The sequence below is a fragment of the Vanessa cardui genome, chromosome 19, assembly GCF_905220365.1.
Source record: "Vanessa cardui chromosome 19, ilVanCard2.1, whole genome shotgun sequence".
Classification (NCBI taxonomy): Eukaryota; Metazoa; Arthropoda; class Insecta; order Lepidoptera; family Nymphalidae; genus Vanessa; species Vanessa cardui.
In genome coordinates, this window is record NC_061141.1 from 6643656 (window position 1) to 6660231 (window position 16576).

At 32.1% G+C, this 16576-nt stretch overlaps 2 protein-coding genes across 2 annotated transcripts in view; one reads left to right on the top strand and one right to left on the bottom strand.

Annotated features, from left to right (window-relative positions):
• LOC124537733 (myotubularin-related protein 6) overlaps positions 1 to 1655 on the bottom strand; it is a 64324-nt gene extending 62669 nt beyond the window's left edge. Inside the window, exon 1 of the mRNA XM_047114624.1 lies at positions 1523 to 1655. Within this exon, the coding sequence (XP_046970580.1) occupies positions 1523 to 1642 (120 nt within the window). The 5' untranslated portion in view covers positions 1643 to 1655. The remainder of the gene's footprint in view (positions 1 to 1522) is intronic.
• A 2391-nt stretch (positions 1656 to 4046) lies between these two features.
• LOC124537989 (toll-interacting protein-like) lies at positions 4047 to 16503 on the top strand. Its single transcript, XM_047114989.1, has 8 exons — positions 4047 to 4236; positions 5037 to 5150; positions 5537 to 5612; positions 10357 to 10468; positions 13023 to 13137; positions 14064 to 14150; positions 15531 to 15710; positions 16326 to 16503. The coding sequence occupies exons 1-8, from the start codon at positions 4189 to 4191 to the stop codon at positions 16434 to 16436; spliced, it is 843 nt and encodes a 280-aa protein (XP_046970945.1). The 5' UTR covers positions 4047 to 4188; the 3' UTR covers positions 16437 to 16503.
• The last annotated feature ends 73 nt before the right edge of the window (positions 16504 to 16576 follow it).

A 16576-nucleotide genomic window follows, 5' to 3' on the forward strand; every position in this document is an offset into this window, starting at 1 on the left:
ATCAACATTTTCAAAAAAACTTTGCGATACCATAATATGTCCGTATGGTCCTGTTATCGTTATGTCACAATAACCACGTTTTGAAATTTAAAAAATAATAGTAGGTAAATGCGACGAAAGTTAAACCATGTTATTCATACTTCTGTTTAAATCTTTATCAAAATTAGTCATTTTTTTTTAAGACTGTTTCCATTCATACAGAGTAAATTTAAGATAGATATCACGAATAAAAAAAAAACGATTATTAAATACGGCTTGTAAGTATAAAGCGTTAATATGGTACTGCGTTTAAAAATATATAAAAGTGAAGCCCAAAAAAAATGTTTTTTTTATGGAATAGGTTGGCGGACGAGCGTATGGGCCACCTGGTGGTAAGTGGTCACCATTACCCATAGACAATGACGCTGTAAGGAATATTGACTATACCTTACATCGTCGATGCGCCACCAACCTTGGTAACTAAGATGATATGTCCCTTGTGCCTGTAGTTACACTGGCTCACTCACCCTTCAAACCGGAACACAACAATACTGCGTACTGTTGTTTAGCGGTAAAATATCTGATGAGAGGGTGGTACCTACCCAGGCGGGCTTGCACAAAGCCCTTCCACCAAGAAAGGGAAAAATATATAAACAAAAGGCAAAAAAATAAAACTTATGTTCGCCCATGCGAAGCCGTGACGGGCCGCTAATGTCTTCTAAAGTTAGCCATACAACGCGACCAAACAAAAATAATAGAATCTGTACTCTGTAAACAGTCAGGGAAGAATAAGGCACTGAACTGTTTTGGCTTTCCCTATAAATTTATCACTATACAAATGAGCATATGAAATAGGTAAAAAAATTGTAATTTAAAAACTAAACAAAAAAAAAACAAAATTTCATTTTCAAATCACACCGTGATTACTTCAATGAAAAAATATATTCAACGTCTCAATACAGTGATGATTCCGTTTTTATTAAAACCTCAGCTTCGGTAGATAATTGTAAGAATTTCTCGGGCATTCCAATAAAAAGAAAACACGGATTTCTTTTTAATCGACAATAATACGGACTACATAATTATTTACTATCTGACCTCCATTAACTACCAAGGACAGTTTGAGACACAAAGACGAATCATTTTTTTTTCAATTACCTTAACAGTAAGTTAAATAAATCAATTTTTTTCAAGTGAACTTCACAGTGAAGCGTTTTTGAATCGTCGATACTTAAATACCACCTTTTCGGAAAGCAGCCTCTAGCGAGAAAAAACGACAAGAAAATTACATAGTTGTTATTTAGAAATAAATAGAATAATAATAATGCTGTTCGTTACAATAATTAGTGTCCTGTGATGCTACCCGAGCCTAATTCCAGGCGTTTTTTTCTAAAAAGTTAAATAAAATTTAATACGAGTAAAGAAACTATATCAAAACAGATTACGGAACTTTGCATTTAAATTAATTTAAAAAAAATGACAATTAAGTAAACATTAAAAATGTCGTTTCTATAATTGTTAAGTTGGAATGTAAATATCTCACCTTTTCAGTGACAGCAAGTCCACTAAACTCTTCAGATGAAACACAATCACCCTTAAACCAATTGGCCAACCTACCAAGTTCGCCAAACATTGTTGAAGAAGTTATAGAACTAAACGCCATTTTATTTTATTATTAATAACTTTGTAAAAAATATTTATCTGTGAACTATGTGTGTGCACCCATCTTTATTTAAATCACATTACTTTCTTATTTTTCCATGCAATAATCGAATCAAATAAATAAATTGAACTATTTGAAAACTCGCCTATTCGTGTTAGTAAAATTTAAAAACTTGCAACAGATAATAAATCATAACCAAAGTTATATTTTTAAAACCGACGCGATATAATTACGTCAAATTGAATTTCCCGCGCATTCGAAATTTTCGTCTTCACCCCTTAACGGCAAGAGAGGAACTAGATATAAAATTGACAATTATTGCGCCCTCGGTAGTATCCCGAAATATTCGCGATTCTATTTCAACGAATAAATCCATATTAGACCTTATCTTCATCGCATAACCACTACTTTGGCATGTCAGAGGTCAATATTATGCGCATGCGCGAACTAAGGCTCGGTTGCGTCCGATTACGCCGGGGATGGCGCCATTTTCCGATTTACTTTAATTTAATAGTTTTAAATGTAAACAAAAAGCGTTTTTTATTATTGTATCTTTTTGATAAATTAACATAAAAATTATCCTTTGTCATATGTATTACAAAATAAACTTTAAAATATTCAAATGTTACACTAGAATAATAAATAACAGATATTTATGATTTACTAATAAAATGGATGGTTTGTTTATTAAATAATATTGCACCTCAAAAATCTAGTTTGATTCGTAGAATGATGTAAAGTTAGAACAAGTATAGATTTTAATAAACATAATCTGAAAACTTTATTTTAAGCTCTCAATACTTTATGTCACAACAATTATAAGTTATTACTAATAGCATAAAAAAACCTCAGGAAATAACTTATTACTATAATGCATAGTTTGAAACAAATGAAACAACACAACAATGTTGGTGTATTTTATAAGAAGGTTTCAATGAGTCACCATTAAAAATGAAGTTCATATGCAGGATTAATTTCTCGCAAATTAGATAGTATTTTAGATTAGATTATTACTAGCAATAAAGATATATGCAAAGATTCTTGAATTAAATTTGGTTTCATATTTTTATCATAACATAGTATAATGCAAAGTTAAAAAGCACCTTACACCTTACCTTAGTTCTTACACCTTAAATCACAAGATCTCGAGTAACTAATTGCAGGTATACATTAGGCTCATTTTAACTCATATATCTATTTTGTATAGAAAAATTGGGAATGATTAAGCTTAACATAATACCGATTCATGAATTCTGAAAATTATAAATACTAATTTGCATGGCTTTGGTATTTTTTTTATTTCATGGAAATTTTTCATATATATGCTTATATTGAGTTATTAATAGTTATACATTTTTTTTATCATAAATTGCTATAGTATTATTAATATTTATATTACATACTAAACAATCACTAGGTTTTGTCTATAATAATCAAAGCTAGATACTAAAAATAAAGACATCTGATATGTAACTATTAAAATATGTAAGAGCTTATTCTTAATAAGTATATATACCTTTTATCAATTTATGTTTTATATATTAAATAATCAATAAATTTTTAAAATTTTTTTGCTTTCAATTCATCTACAGATTCTAAAGTTCAATAAATTGATAAAAAAAGTGGAATAGAATGCATCTCATACATTCTCTGCTCAAATATTCTACCAATTATGACATTCCATATAATATTTTTATGAAGTTAAAGGTGGTAACCAAATTTTTTTTAATCAAATAACTAGTACTTTTGAACAAAAGGTTTGTAAAGTTACAGACTATTATTGATAAAATTGTATTTTTTAAGATAAGTATACTGGATTCATAAATTACGTTCAGCATTTCAAAGAATAAACTAAATTATTTGAATAGCGGTGAATACTTTAACAAAGAAATAGACTGTAATCAAAGTATTAATGCTTACCTTTGGCGTTTTAATGATATCCATGGTCACAATTAGTATCAATCGATAAAAAAATCAAGTAAACATATGCTTAATTTAAAGACACACACACTTTTGACACTTTAGATACAAAATATGTTTAACATTAAATAAAAGTCATTTTATAAAACCCAGACGCAATAATATATTTAACAATATTTATAAAAAATAATAGCAAAACAATTTGAAATTGCTCAACTTTGACACGAGATAAGAATATTTTGACGTTTAATATTTTCTAACCAGCACATAAAGAATGGCAACATCAGTTCAAAAGTGCACGCAAGCTTTTTAATGCAAAGTTTAAACTTAGTTATTAAAAACTATGCTTGTGTTATTGATGTAAATTTTTTTTAATTGATAACATAATTATCATTATGTACTAATTATAATGTTATTTTTCATTATTATTATTTTAGCTCACAGGCAACATTATAAGTTATTATTATGTGACAGATGTTGTGATATGACAATTGACATAAAGGTTTCATTCGTATTTCGTTGTCATCCTTAATCTTTTGTAAAAACCAGTCGATTTCGGAAATAAGTTTATTGTACTGAAAAATATTTTTCATAAGTTCTCAAGGCAATTCTCCGAGTCAATAATAATGACTTCTACTGAGCCCAATGATAGAAACGAGGAACGTAGACGAAGGGTAAGTCCATATATCATGAGCAATAATAATAAATAAGTCTACATACTTATATGATTCATAGTACTACGCTTTGCTTTCTTATCTCAAAACAGATGAATATAATTTAACCAGGTATCGTTTTGTCAACCGGTTTCTAACACGTTTTTTAGAGTGGTAAACAAAACAATATTTATTCTCGATCGTTCTGCGTCTTCATTTATAATAATAGATAAATGTTTTTATCGATAACAAAACAAATTAATATACGTGTCTAGTAGAAAATATATTTTCTCTTTGTTTAGTAAAAGTACATACTTTATAGATACAGTGTGATGTTCTTTACTTGAATTATTATAGCAAAGAAAGGCTGTGTGTAGGAACTTATTAGTTTTTCGTCCATTGGTAATCCTATGGTAAACTTTGCAAAAATTAAATGAGGAACATAATATCTTCTATCTTACAATATGCTATCAGTAGTAGTATGTATATTAAAATAATATAACACTTGCTACAAGTATTAACACATTTCATATTGTTTTGGTAAACAATATATATGGTGCAATGTTTATAGTATTATTAATGGTGTTTAAACTACAACAAATAATAATCAAAACATTACTATATTATTAACTTTAATATTTTATATATACAAAGGTTAAATTAATTAAATTTGAAAGTTACAAGAATATTATTCAAAATTTCGTAAGTTTTATTTCCACATCATCATGCAATATATCTGTTACTAATCCCACAGCCTTTCAAATTTAATTATTAATATTCCATTACCAACTTACATTATGTGATTTTTTTGTTATCTTTAGGTCCTTTTGGGGCCGCTGCCCTCCGGGTTCCTAAGAGCTGATGGAACAACAGACACTCTGGATGCGGATTATCAAGCTGCACTTGCTCTGCAACAACAGCTTTGCGGTGCTACGGTACATATTTATTACATAAACCAATATGAATATTTTAGTTATATACAACAATTAGTATGAAATACCATGTGGCATGTTAATTAAGATTTATTTGTTGGATTTAGTACATACATATAAATATGGGTATTTTAGCGGGCTTTGTACAGCCTTATCAAGCCACCCACTCACACATATGTTCTACATATTGCTTTGTTTCGGTTGGAAGGATAAGTGAGCCGGTGTAATTATAAGCGCAAATGACATAACATCCTAAATTCCAATGTTTATATTAATTTTTTTTTAATTATTTGTTTATCCTTGGTATTTGAAATACTTAATTATTGTAATAAAAATAAATCAGATAGAGGTTGTTTATTAAACTAATAAATATTGTAAATGTTATCTAGATGCCACCAGCTGGACCACCGCTAACAGCCAGGCTCAGCGTTACAATTGCACAGGCTAAGCTTGTAAAAAATTATGGTAAGTGCTTATTATAATATTACACATATAATTTAAAATAGACGATCTAAAAGAAATACATTTCTATATCATATACTCTTATTTTTCTGTTTACCAGGTGGTAGGGCTTTCAGTGTTAGTCATGCAACAATTTATATTAACATTTTTTTTGGTATATAAGAGCTCGATATTAATAGATGAATTGATATAACAACTTAGTTCGTAAGAACTTCGCTAATGCCCTTTATTTTTTTGAGAGTATGTAGCTTATTTCAACAAGGGCCTCTAATTTGAGTTGTTGGATTTATTCATGAAATACGTCAGACTTATTTCCATGTCAGCGTCTATAGATAAAAAAAAAAAAAATTTACATCAACAACAACCTGTAAATTCCCACTGCTGGGCTAAAGGCCTCCTCTCCCTTTGAGGAGAAGGTTTGGAACATATTCCACCACGCTGTTCCAATGCGGGTTAGTGGATACACCGAAAATGGTAAATTAAATGCCCTGTAAAAAATAAACATACATTCAATTGCCAGAATATTTTGCGCTCAACTAGCATTAGAACACGCCAGAAAAGGAAATAAAAGAAACAATATTTTATCGCGTCGTGTGTTAACCGTTTAACAGTAACTTTATCTGGGTGCCAATCTTGGAAGAGTCCAGTATTGGCCATTTAAATTCATCGTCGTCGAACATAAACTAACATTTAAATATACTCCATAGGATATACAAGTAATTCTAGTTCGAGCAACAGATTTAACATTAAAAATATTTCATTGCAATCTTTAAAAAGTAATAAAGTTTGTTAAAGTAAATAACAATGTTATTGTCTGTTGTAATGCATTTGTAAGGATTCAATTGATACTCTTAAAATATTATCTCAACTCTCTTACTGTTGTTAATCTATAAGAGACGTTATTTCTGCGCGCTGTTAATTATAAGAAGCCGATAAAATGATTCGCAAGTACATTTATTCGAGAGTATTTATGTCGTTATCAGTAAGTTTAGTCATTCAATTATAATATGGCGCTTTTTCTTCGGATTTGTTTAACATATACCATTATTTTAGGCCAGAATCTTAACATTACTGAAATTAATATGTAGCTTATGTTTTTTTTTTTTTGATAAAATTTATTTCTGACGGTAGAACGATTACACTCAAAAATTTCCTTTTAAAGCTGACCTTATAGGAACCGTCTATTTTTCCAGGACATAACATGTGCTATTCCAGATTATAAACTATGCTTGTGCCAAATTTCATCTACATCTATCCACTCATTTAAGCTTGATTGTGTAACTACCATCCACCCGACCTAACTATCGCATTATTGTATTAGTTAGAGCTTAAGTACTATATGTAATATATATTGCTATATATACTATATGTACTATATATACTTATCTGTTGTCTAAATATTATAGTTTCACAACAACGTTACTACTGCTGGTATATGGTAAACATTCGTTCGAACATCGTTAATAAAGTTATAGGTATATCCTACCGCGAAACAGCAGTACTCAATATTGTGTTCCGGTTTGAAGGGTGAGTCAGCCAGTGTAACACAAAACTATTCAGACAAAAATGACTTAACATCTTAGTTCTCCAGTTTGGTGTCGCGTTGGTGATTTAAGGAATGGTTAATAGTTCTCATAGCGCAATTCTCTGGGCGGTGGAAGATACTTACCATCAGGTGGCCATTTTCTCGTCCTACCTTTATCATAAAAAAATGATTTTAAACACGTATACGATCGAATAATGAAAATAAGAGTATAAAATACGACATTCAAGCACGCAACGTACTTTATTTATCAAACATTTGGTATTCACTATGACGCTAAATATCCCAAGCAACAAAGCTACATTTTTTGCTTACCAAACGAAAATAATTAGCGGATTTACTAAATAAAACTACAAGTTTTATAAGTTATATTGATATCAATGCGACACTATTAACTATAGAAACCATTATCCATTTATATATGTTTGTTACGATGTTGCCACTTCTTTATGATATGACGTTACGTGCTTTTTTTTTATTGAATAAGATTCTGCCAATTCCAACCTATACGACAGTTCGCAATCTTAAACTTATCTTTGCTATTAAATAATTTTCGTATTCTAAGCCATGATCCAACTGCGGTTGCGTTGAAGTAGATTCGAAATATAATCAAGATAGGGGAATTTCTTCAGACATTTTTAACTTTGCCGTTTCATAAACTCAGATTATTTGTAAAAAATACATTGGTAAAGAAGGCATATTATTCAGTACAAGATTATCGAGATGGTAAAAACGCGTGGAATTAATACTTGTTGACTTCCAGGCAGGATATATTACTTAAATATACAATTGTATTTAACTAACATGACTGCATTTTTAAATGTTGAAAAAGACACAATAGAATCCCGATTATCCGGATCAAATGAAACGAAAATCTATGTAGATAACCGATTTCGAAGCAAATCAAACAATATATAAAATTTCATATATTTTTTTATATAGTAGGTTTTACTTGGATTTCGCAAACAAATGAGAGAACACCGTAGGGACATGCCTCGTTGCGCCGTCGAAACTTTTTTAAATTATTTTTTTACTAATTAGAGCCGAAACGAATGAGTCCGGATAATCGGATAATCGGTATTCTACTGTAACTACTGATTTTCTTGCCGATTCTTCTCGGTAGATCGGTGGTAGCTTTGCTCAATATACATATTTGTTAAATGACGTTTCAGAAATTGATTTGATTGATTTTGATTCGTAGATAATAATAAATGAATAGAATTGGTCAATAGTTATTACGCATCAGTAGAATTCCCCAGTTGATATATATTCGTTATCACAATCATCATATGTTATGTCTTAAGGCGACAGTTAAACAGCGAATAACTGGTTTGGCAGGGTATAATAATAAATGCCCTTTAACAGTTATTTATATATAAGTCACTTAAGTTTGTATTTTAATGTAAAAATATATTTTTTTAAGTCTCTTAGTATAACTCATCGATTTTTTTACGCCTATCACTAAAACTTGTAGTTGGCCACAATAAAATACAGTAATAAACAGTTAACTCTGTATTAAAACTATAGACGAACAATATATAAACTAACCGTGCCCGACTACGAGCGAGTTTCAATTTAACAAAAAAGTTACTATTGGTGTCTAACTCTTGTTGTACTACTTATTGCATCAGCTGTCTGCCAGTAAAAGTCCAACCAAAATCGGTCCAGTCGCTCTAGAGATTGGCCGAAACAAAAAGACAGACAAAAACTGTAAATATTATTATTTTGGTATGTGTACTGTGTAAACATATGCATTTAAAAAAACGTAATATAATTTAATATTACAAACGGACACTCCAATTTTACTTTAAGTATAGATTGAATAATGCCTAATTTTGTCTATTGCGAAAATAGAAGCTTGTGCCAAAAGGGTTTAAAATTATAGTCTTAACTAAAAACAAACTTACGGCTTTGTATTTATTTAAGACTATAAATATGTATTTATATTCATTATAATTATGTGTTTTTAAACAAAATATGAAGTACGAAATAATTGTTAAACATAATTGCGATAATAATATGATAAAATTAAATTTCAACTTGACAACAACTGTCTTATAATCTAAAGATTATCTTATAAATTAAAGATATCTAAAAGAAATTCCTTATTTTTATATTTCTACCAGCTCAGTCTCCGGATTTACCACAAAACTCTCACCCTCAATTTTAAACCTCGAGGGTGAATTAAAAAGTAACCTATGTCCTAGTCTACTTTTTTAACTCCCTAGTACATATAATCTCCGTAACAAATTTCCATCAAAATCTCTTCATTGAGGAGAGATAACAGACAGCATTTGCAATACTAGTGAAGGTTTTAAAAGTTCAGATATATCAACAAACTTTAATAGCGTAATGCTTTACGAGCCCTCTTGCAATGTTACCTACATTGCAAAAGACGCAAATTCGATCCAAACTCCGTGTGTTATTATAGTCTCATAACAGTCATAACACAAGCTTTTAACTTAATTGTAGGGCTTAATTAGATATATAAGTGATTCTTAAAACAAAAATAACAGACTAGTTTCTTTTATATAGTGTATTAACCAATGAAAAAAATATATCACGCTATATTTATCATAGGCGTAATCAAATCAGCAGTCGTTATCAAGTCTTTATTAAACTGATTAATTAAAATTTTAAAGATAAAGTACACGAGTTACGAACTACTATGATAGAATTATATTGTATTCGTCTATTCGTTTATGAGCGATTTTTTCGATTTCCTATATTAAGTTACAAGGTCATATTCATTGATATTAGATAGCTGGTTAGCGGTGAGGCCGATATTTGAACGATGTATTTGTATAACTTGTTTTGGTGCAAAACTGTATTATTATTGTAATCAAGTATCGTTAGCCCAGTGGTAAGAACGCGTGCTTCTTAGCCGATGATTGCAAGTTCAAAAACAGGCAACTAAACATTCATGTGCTTAATTTATGTTGATCATCTCGTGCTCAGCGGTAAAAGAAGTCATCTTGAGGAAACCCGCGTATGTCTAACTGTCACATGTACCACTAAACTATTAAAGCAGTATATTAGCTCCAAAACCTTCTCAAAGGGAAAAGAGGCCTTAGCCCAGTAGTGGAACTTTTTGCGGCTGTTATTTAACTCTTATATGGCGTTGGAGGCTACTACACTACTTCTATAGTTGAAATATTTACGAAGACGATACGGTATTAATTAATAAATAATTTCCTTGTTTAGGTCTCACCCGCATGGATCCATATGTGCGCCTGCGTGTCGGCCACTGTATCTATGAAACTCAGACAGATCCCAGCGGCGGCAAAACGCCTCGATGGAATAAAGTTATACATTGGTAAGTATATATAAGCTTTATTATACTGAAGGCTTTATTTTATATTACACTTGTTAAAGTGTGATCTATGCCTTAAAATTATAAATCGCTTATGTATTAGACAGCAATATTTAATGTGAATTAGATTTCAGAAATAAGTAATTATTACTTCTTTCTGTGGGACATCTCATCTCTCTCAGAAAATCTCTTTAAAGATATTCCTAAAGTTGCATAGAAAATTTTAAATATATTAACTGACTGTTGATTTCCAAGCAGGTTATATTATTTAAATAATTGTATTTAACTAACTTGACTTTGCGTTTCTTGCCGGTTCTTCTCGGTAGAATCTACTTTCCGAACCGGTGGTAGCTTCACTTAATTGTAAAATGACGATTCAAAAGTGCTTGTAAAAGCCTACTTGAATAAAGTTTATTTTGATTTTGTTTTTACATTTTAGACTGTAATTGAAAAACCACTTCTTCCATAACAGTTCTTCTGTGGAATGTGGATATACGTGGTTTCTAAAATGTTGTCTGATACAATCAGATTTACATTGTATTTTATTCACGGCTGATTATATAAACGCAAATTAACTTAATATAATGTTAATTTTAGGGCTCGGTCATCTATGTATAAGAATATCCCTCCTAATTCTGTATCTATCGATGTCTCAAACCTAACCTAATGTAATAATAATAATAGTATTACCTACTAGTAAGTTGTGACTTACTTGACGTAATCTGTTCGAATCGAAGAAAGAAAGAAGATAAAAGTTAATGGCTCTATTGTGATATAGATTAATATATCTTTATTTATAATTCGACGCTGTCCAACTTTACTACTTATATCTACTATATTTTTAGTTATATAGTTCCGATAACAGCTTCGTCGACGTCCAATGCGCCGATTTTTCGCAAATCCATAATGTCATAGATTATTCAAGCTCTCGGCGAACGATATCGCGTCAAATCGATTCCAAATGATTATTTGGCTTTTGTACTTTTGTGGATGGAAAAGGTTGTACTGTTATTGGGCTCGATTGCTCGCTTGCGTCTTGCCTTGGATTTAAGTTTCTTTCCATCGGATGCACTTTGCAGTGCAGAACTACACGCTGTTCCTGATAGTTAATTATATAAATACTTATTGTAAGTATTCGTATCTGGGTTGAATGGAAAACTCAGTAAACAAGATTTCGTTAAATATATCTCACTATAATGAATCGAATATTTCCGAGAAATATTCAGCCAGAAATTTATAAGACTTAAACTGGATCAGATAAAACGTGTAATAAAACAAAGAATAAATGTTTAAAAATAAATTATTACTAAAAAAATACTTAACGCAATGAATTCTCATTGCATAAATAAAAAATAAAACATTGCCTTATTCATTTTAACTAAAGACTAAGTATAAGATTACGGTTTGCATTGATCAAAACCTGGTTACTAAACTATAGAAATGAAATTTTCATAGATTAACATTTAGTTTTATAGCAAAATTTTCATAATGATCACATATGAATCAAAAACACAACGCGCTACAGCAGTTTGTACACGATAGTTTAAAATTTAAATTTGCATAACACCATAAATATTTTGTATGCGAATTTAAGTAGAAATATGTAAATATAAATTCTTGACAAAGCAACGGAGAGAAAAAAAATCGTTTTAGGTCAAGAATGTCATAAAACAGGCCTTGAGTGGACGAAAGTATCGTTGTATATTTATAATATTATGTACTTCAAAAACAGCTACTTATTTAACTAGTATGAAAAATGTTATTAAGAGTTTCGTGGAATTATTACTTATATAAGGCATAAAAAAAATAAAATCTATAGAAAATAAGTCTTGTTTTGATTCGTAATCTACGAGTTCACGTGTCACTTATCGTACATCAGATTAAGTTGAAATTTTATAAGGTCATTGTACGCTCATGCACATGTTTCTAACTCATTACCATCAAAGTACTACAGTAGGTGTCTTGTATCAATAATGAGATATATATGTTACCGTAAGATTACAATATATTTCGTCAGATTGTAAACTGTCGAAATATTGTGAACCTACAAATATGATTGCAATTTAACGCATTATTTTTCGCTATAGTGTCATCTATCGATGTTAAACTGTTACCTTTCAATCTGTTCCGCGTCAAATTGTCAGCTGTCGAAAACTCTTCCTGATTGGCCGGTCTTATTGTAAGAGCGACCAATCATGTGCCACCGTTATTATTCGGTAGTTAACAATCTATCGTAGTAAATTACAGTTAAATTATAAAAACTCTAACCTAACCAGATAGTATGAACTATCGAAATTGCTTTGTAAACTTACAGTGACATATACAATACTTATATCAACTTTTAATGGGTATAAAATGAAAAGGGGATTTGGGAAAATATTAGGAAATAATCCTTACCCATGTACTATTTTAGATTATTTCGTCGTAAATCTTTCTTGGATAATTGTTCCTTATCATTGAATCGACCAGGAAAAATAATGTACTTTTTATACTTTTAACCGAAGACAATATTGAACGATGTGTTTTAAGATATGTACATAAATAATATTCGCAATAGCTTGCTACCGCCCGGAGTCAACTCGATTTACTTGGAGATCTTCGACGAGTGCTCCTTTACGATGGACGAGCTCATCGCTTGGACCCACATCACCATCCCTCAAGCTGTCTTGAATGTAAGTAAGCGTTTTATGTAAAAATTTACAGTTGCTCTATTGACACATTTTATTATTAACAGATATAGACTAGGTATGGATTCAACATTCAAAATTCATCCCCTTTACTTATTTAGAAAAATAAAGTATATTGGTAAGTGGTCACCACCGCCCATAGACATATATGTATTTTTTTTTAGTCATGCTGTATTGCACCAATACTTAATAACTAAGGATTTACAAAAGTTGCATGAATGTAACAGGCAGACTTATCACTAAAAGTTATCTGTTCCACGGAACCTTTGGCCAGAAGACTGATTGTGAATAACAGATTTCAGTAGGGGTACAATAGACCTATATAAAGTGTTAATCATCCTCAAATCACTAATGTTGCACCAACCGTTCTCAATTTTAGAAGATTTTATGGCCCGAGTGCTCTAATTACATTTATTCACTTGACTTTCAACAGTTTGAAGGTAGGGCATTGTGCTCCAGTGAACACGAGAACTTATCGAGCGTTTCACGATAAACAGCATTTTATAAACACTGAATTTAATAAGTTAGTTATAAGTCGTTCCTCATTTCTTCGAAAAAAGCAGTAACTTGTTTTTTAAACGCTTGCCTAATATTGAATACCCAAGCTGATTTTTTTAACTACACTTTTAAGTTTCTTATATTATCACACAATCAAAGCAAGTTTCAATCCTCCTTAGCAGGGCAGGTTCTGAATCCAAAAGTGGGAGATTTAGATGGTATTTAAGTTAGTTAATTAGTATTGAATATATCTGATTACTCCAATGATTTGTATACATTAGTGATATCGTGTAAAATGACACTATTGCGGTCTGGGTTGTAATCGTCGAATACATTTTATATGAGAGTGTTCATATATTTGTATTCTTGTGAAAACATTTCTAGCCTCAAATTTGAATGTTAATATATTCCAGGGCGAGACTCACGAGGACTGGTACCCCCTGAATGGTAAACAGGGCGATGGTATGGAGGGCATGATCAATCTCGTTCTTAGTTATTCCGTAAGTATACATTACTGCACCCTGTCAATAAATACGTCATTCGTCTAGGAACTACAACCAAAGCAAAAGCAAAGCCGGGTTGGATTAGATGCCATTTTTATTTAAATGTGTCGACACTGTAACTATCTTTATCTTGATTAATAACTATATAGTTTCTTTGTTGATTCTTTTTTACTATAATTTGCCTCTATGAACTTTTCACAACAGCCTGTAAAATTCTGACTGCTGGACTAAGGCGTCCTCTCCCTTTGAGCTTCTCCTCAAATATGAAACATATTCCACTGCGCTGTTCCAATGCACCTGTGCCAGAATATCTTTGGAATTAGACACATGCAGGTTTCCTCACGATGTTTTCATTCACCGCCGATCCCGAGATGAATTGTCAACACAAATTAAGCACATACTTACATTAAATATTCAGTGGTATGATGCCGCAATCATCGGCTAAGCACTCCTGGGCCATCTCGCATCTTTTCGGAACTTTTCACACAATTAGTTCTAAATGAGTTCATCGGCTAAGATGCACGCGTTCTAACCATTGGGGCATCTCGGATCTTTTCGGAACTTTTCACACAATTAGTTCTAAATGAGTTCATCGGCTAAGATGCACGCGTTCTAACCATTGGGGCATCACGAATCTTTTCGGAACTTTTCACACAATTAGTTCTAAATGAGTTCATCGGCTAAGATGCACGCGTTCTAACCATTGGGGCATCTCGGATCTTTTCGGAACTTTTCACACAATTAGTTCTAAATGAGTTCATCGGCTAAGATGCACGCGTTCTAACCACTGGGGCATCTCGGATCTTTTCGGAACTTTTCACACAATTAGTTCTAAATGAGTTCATCGGCTAAGATGCACGCGTTCTAACCATTGGGGCATCTCGGATCTTTTCGGAACTTTTCACACAATTAGTTCTAAATGAGTTCATCGGCTAAGATGCACGCGTTCTAACCATTGGGGCATCTCGGATCTTTTCGGAACTTTTCACACAATTAGTTCTAAATGAGTTCATCGGCTAAGATGCACGCGTTCTAACCATTGGGGCATCTCGGATCTTTTCGGAACTTTTCACACAATTAGTTCTAAATGAGTTCATCGGCTAAGATGCACGCGTTCCAATTACTGGGCCATCTCGGCTCTTCTCGGCTCTTTTCGGAACTTTTCACACGATTAGTTCTAAATGAGTTCATCGGCTAAGATGCACGCGTTCTAACCATTGGGGCATCTCGGATCTTTTCGGAACTTTTCACACAATTAGTTCTAAATGAGTTCATCGGCTAAGATGCACGCGTTCCAACTACTGGGCCATCTCGGATCTTTTCGGAACTTTTCACACGATTACACATTTAGTTCTAAATGACTTTTGCGTGCGGTAGGTGGGCCCGGCCGCCGTGGCGACGTTCCCGCCGGTGTTGGTGGTGCCGAGCACGGGCATGGGCTATGCCGCCATGCCGGTGTACCCGGCGCCGCTGCAGCAGCACATGGCGCCGCACGCGCAGCAGCACGCGCCGCAGCCGCTGCCGCAGCAGCCCGTCACCGAGGAGCAGCTGCAGCAGGTGACCTATTATATACACTTTGATTCGTATTGTAATCGCGTTCATTTTAACCTTAATACATTATTTTAGGAAACCTTACTATTATTTACTGTATTGTATTGTAATAATTGAAGTCTGAAGTATAGCTAATTTAAATAATTAAAATTAACAAGATAACTACAAGACTTCAAATATACAATTTAAGACTTCAAATGAGTTGCTATTTAAATAATCATAAAGGACATATACATGTTTGTTCAATCTTGGATTTTTTCAGAGTATTCTAGCAGATCCTTCATCAGAATCTGCTAGGATGCTCCTGGAGTTCTACTTAATAGCAATTAATATTAAATAATGTAAAACCAGAGGAAAACGGTACAATAGGACTGACGTACCAGTGTTGGACAAAAGTCCCAAAATAAAAGAAGGTTAAAAAAAAAAGTACATATACATACATATCTAGAACTACTTTAAATGTGAGTTAAGTAGATCGCTGACAAACCTCTCCCTCCCCCATTAACCCCGTCACAGACACACATAAACGACGTGTTACCTGAAGCAAAGATGAGCAGACACATGAGCAACCAAAATGCAATGTAAATGTAACTCATACACAAAAACATATCCGTTTTCCAGATCGAGGAAATGTTCCCGAGCATCGACAAGGAAGTTATAAAGTCGGTTCTCGAAGCGAACCGCGGCAACAAGGACGCCACAATCAACTCTCTACTTCAAATGTCTGAATAGAATAATATTCCAATACATTATAATGCCACGTAAGAATAATTCCATTCATCGAAAATTATGGCGGAAATGACTGAAGCGAATATGTCCAAGAGTACCGTAAAATACTTGGTGTATTATTTCGCTAATATTCTTAAACTTTC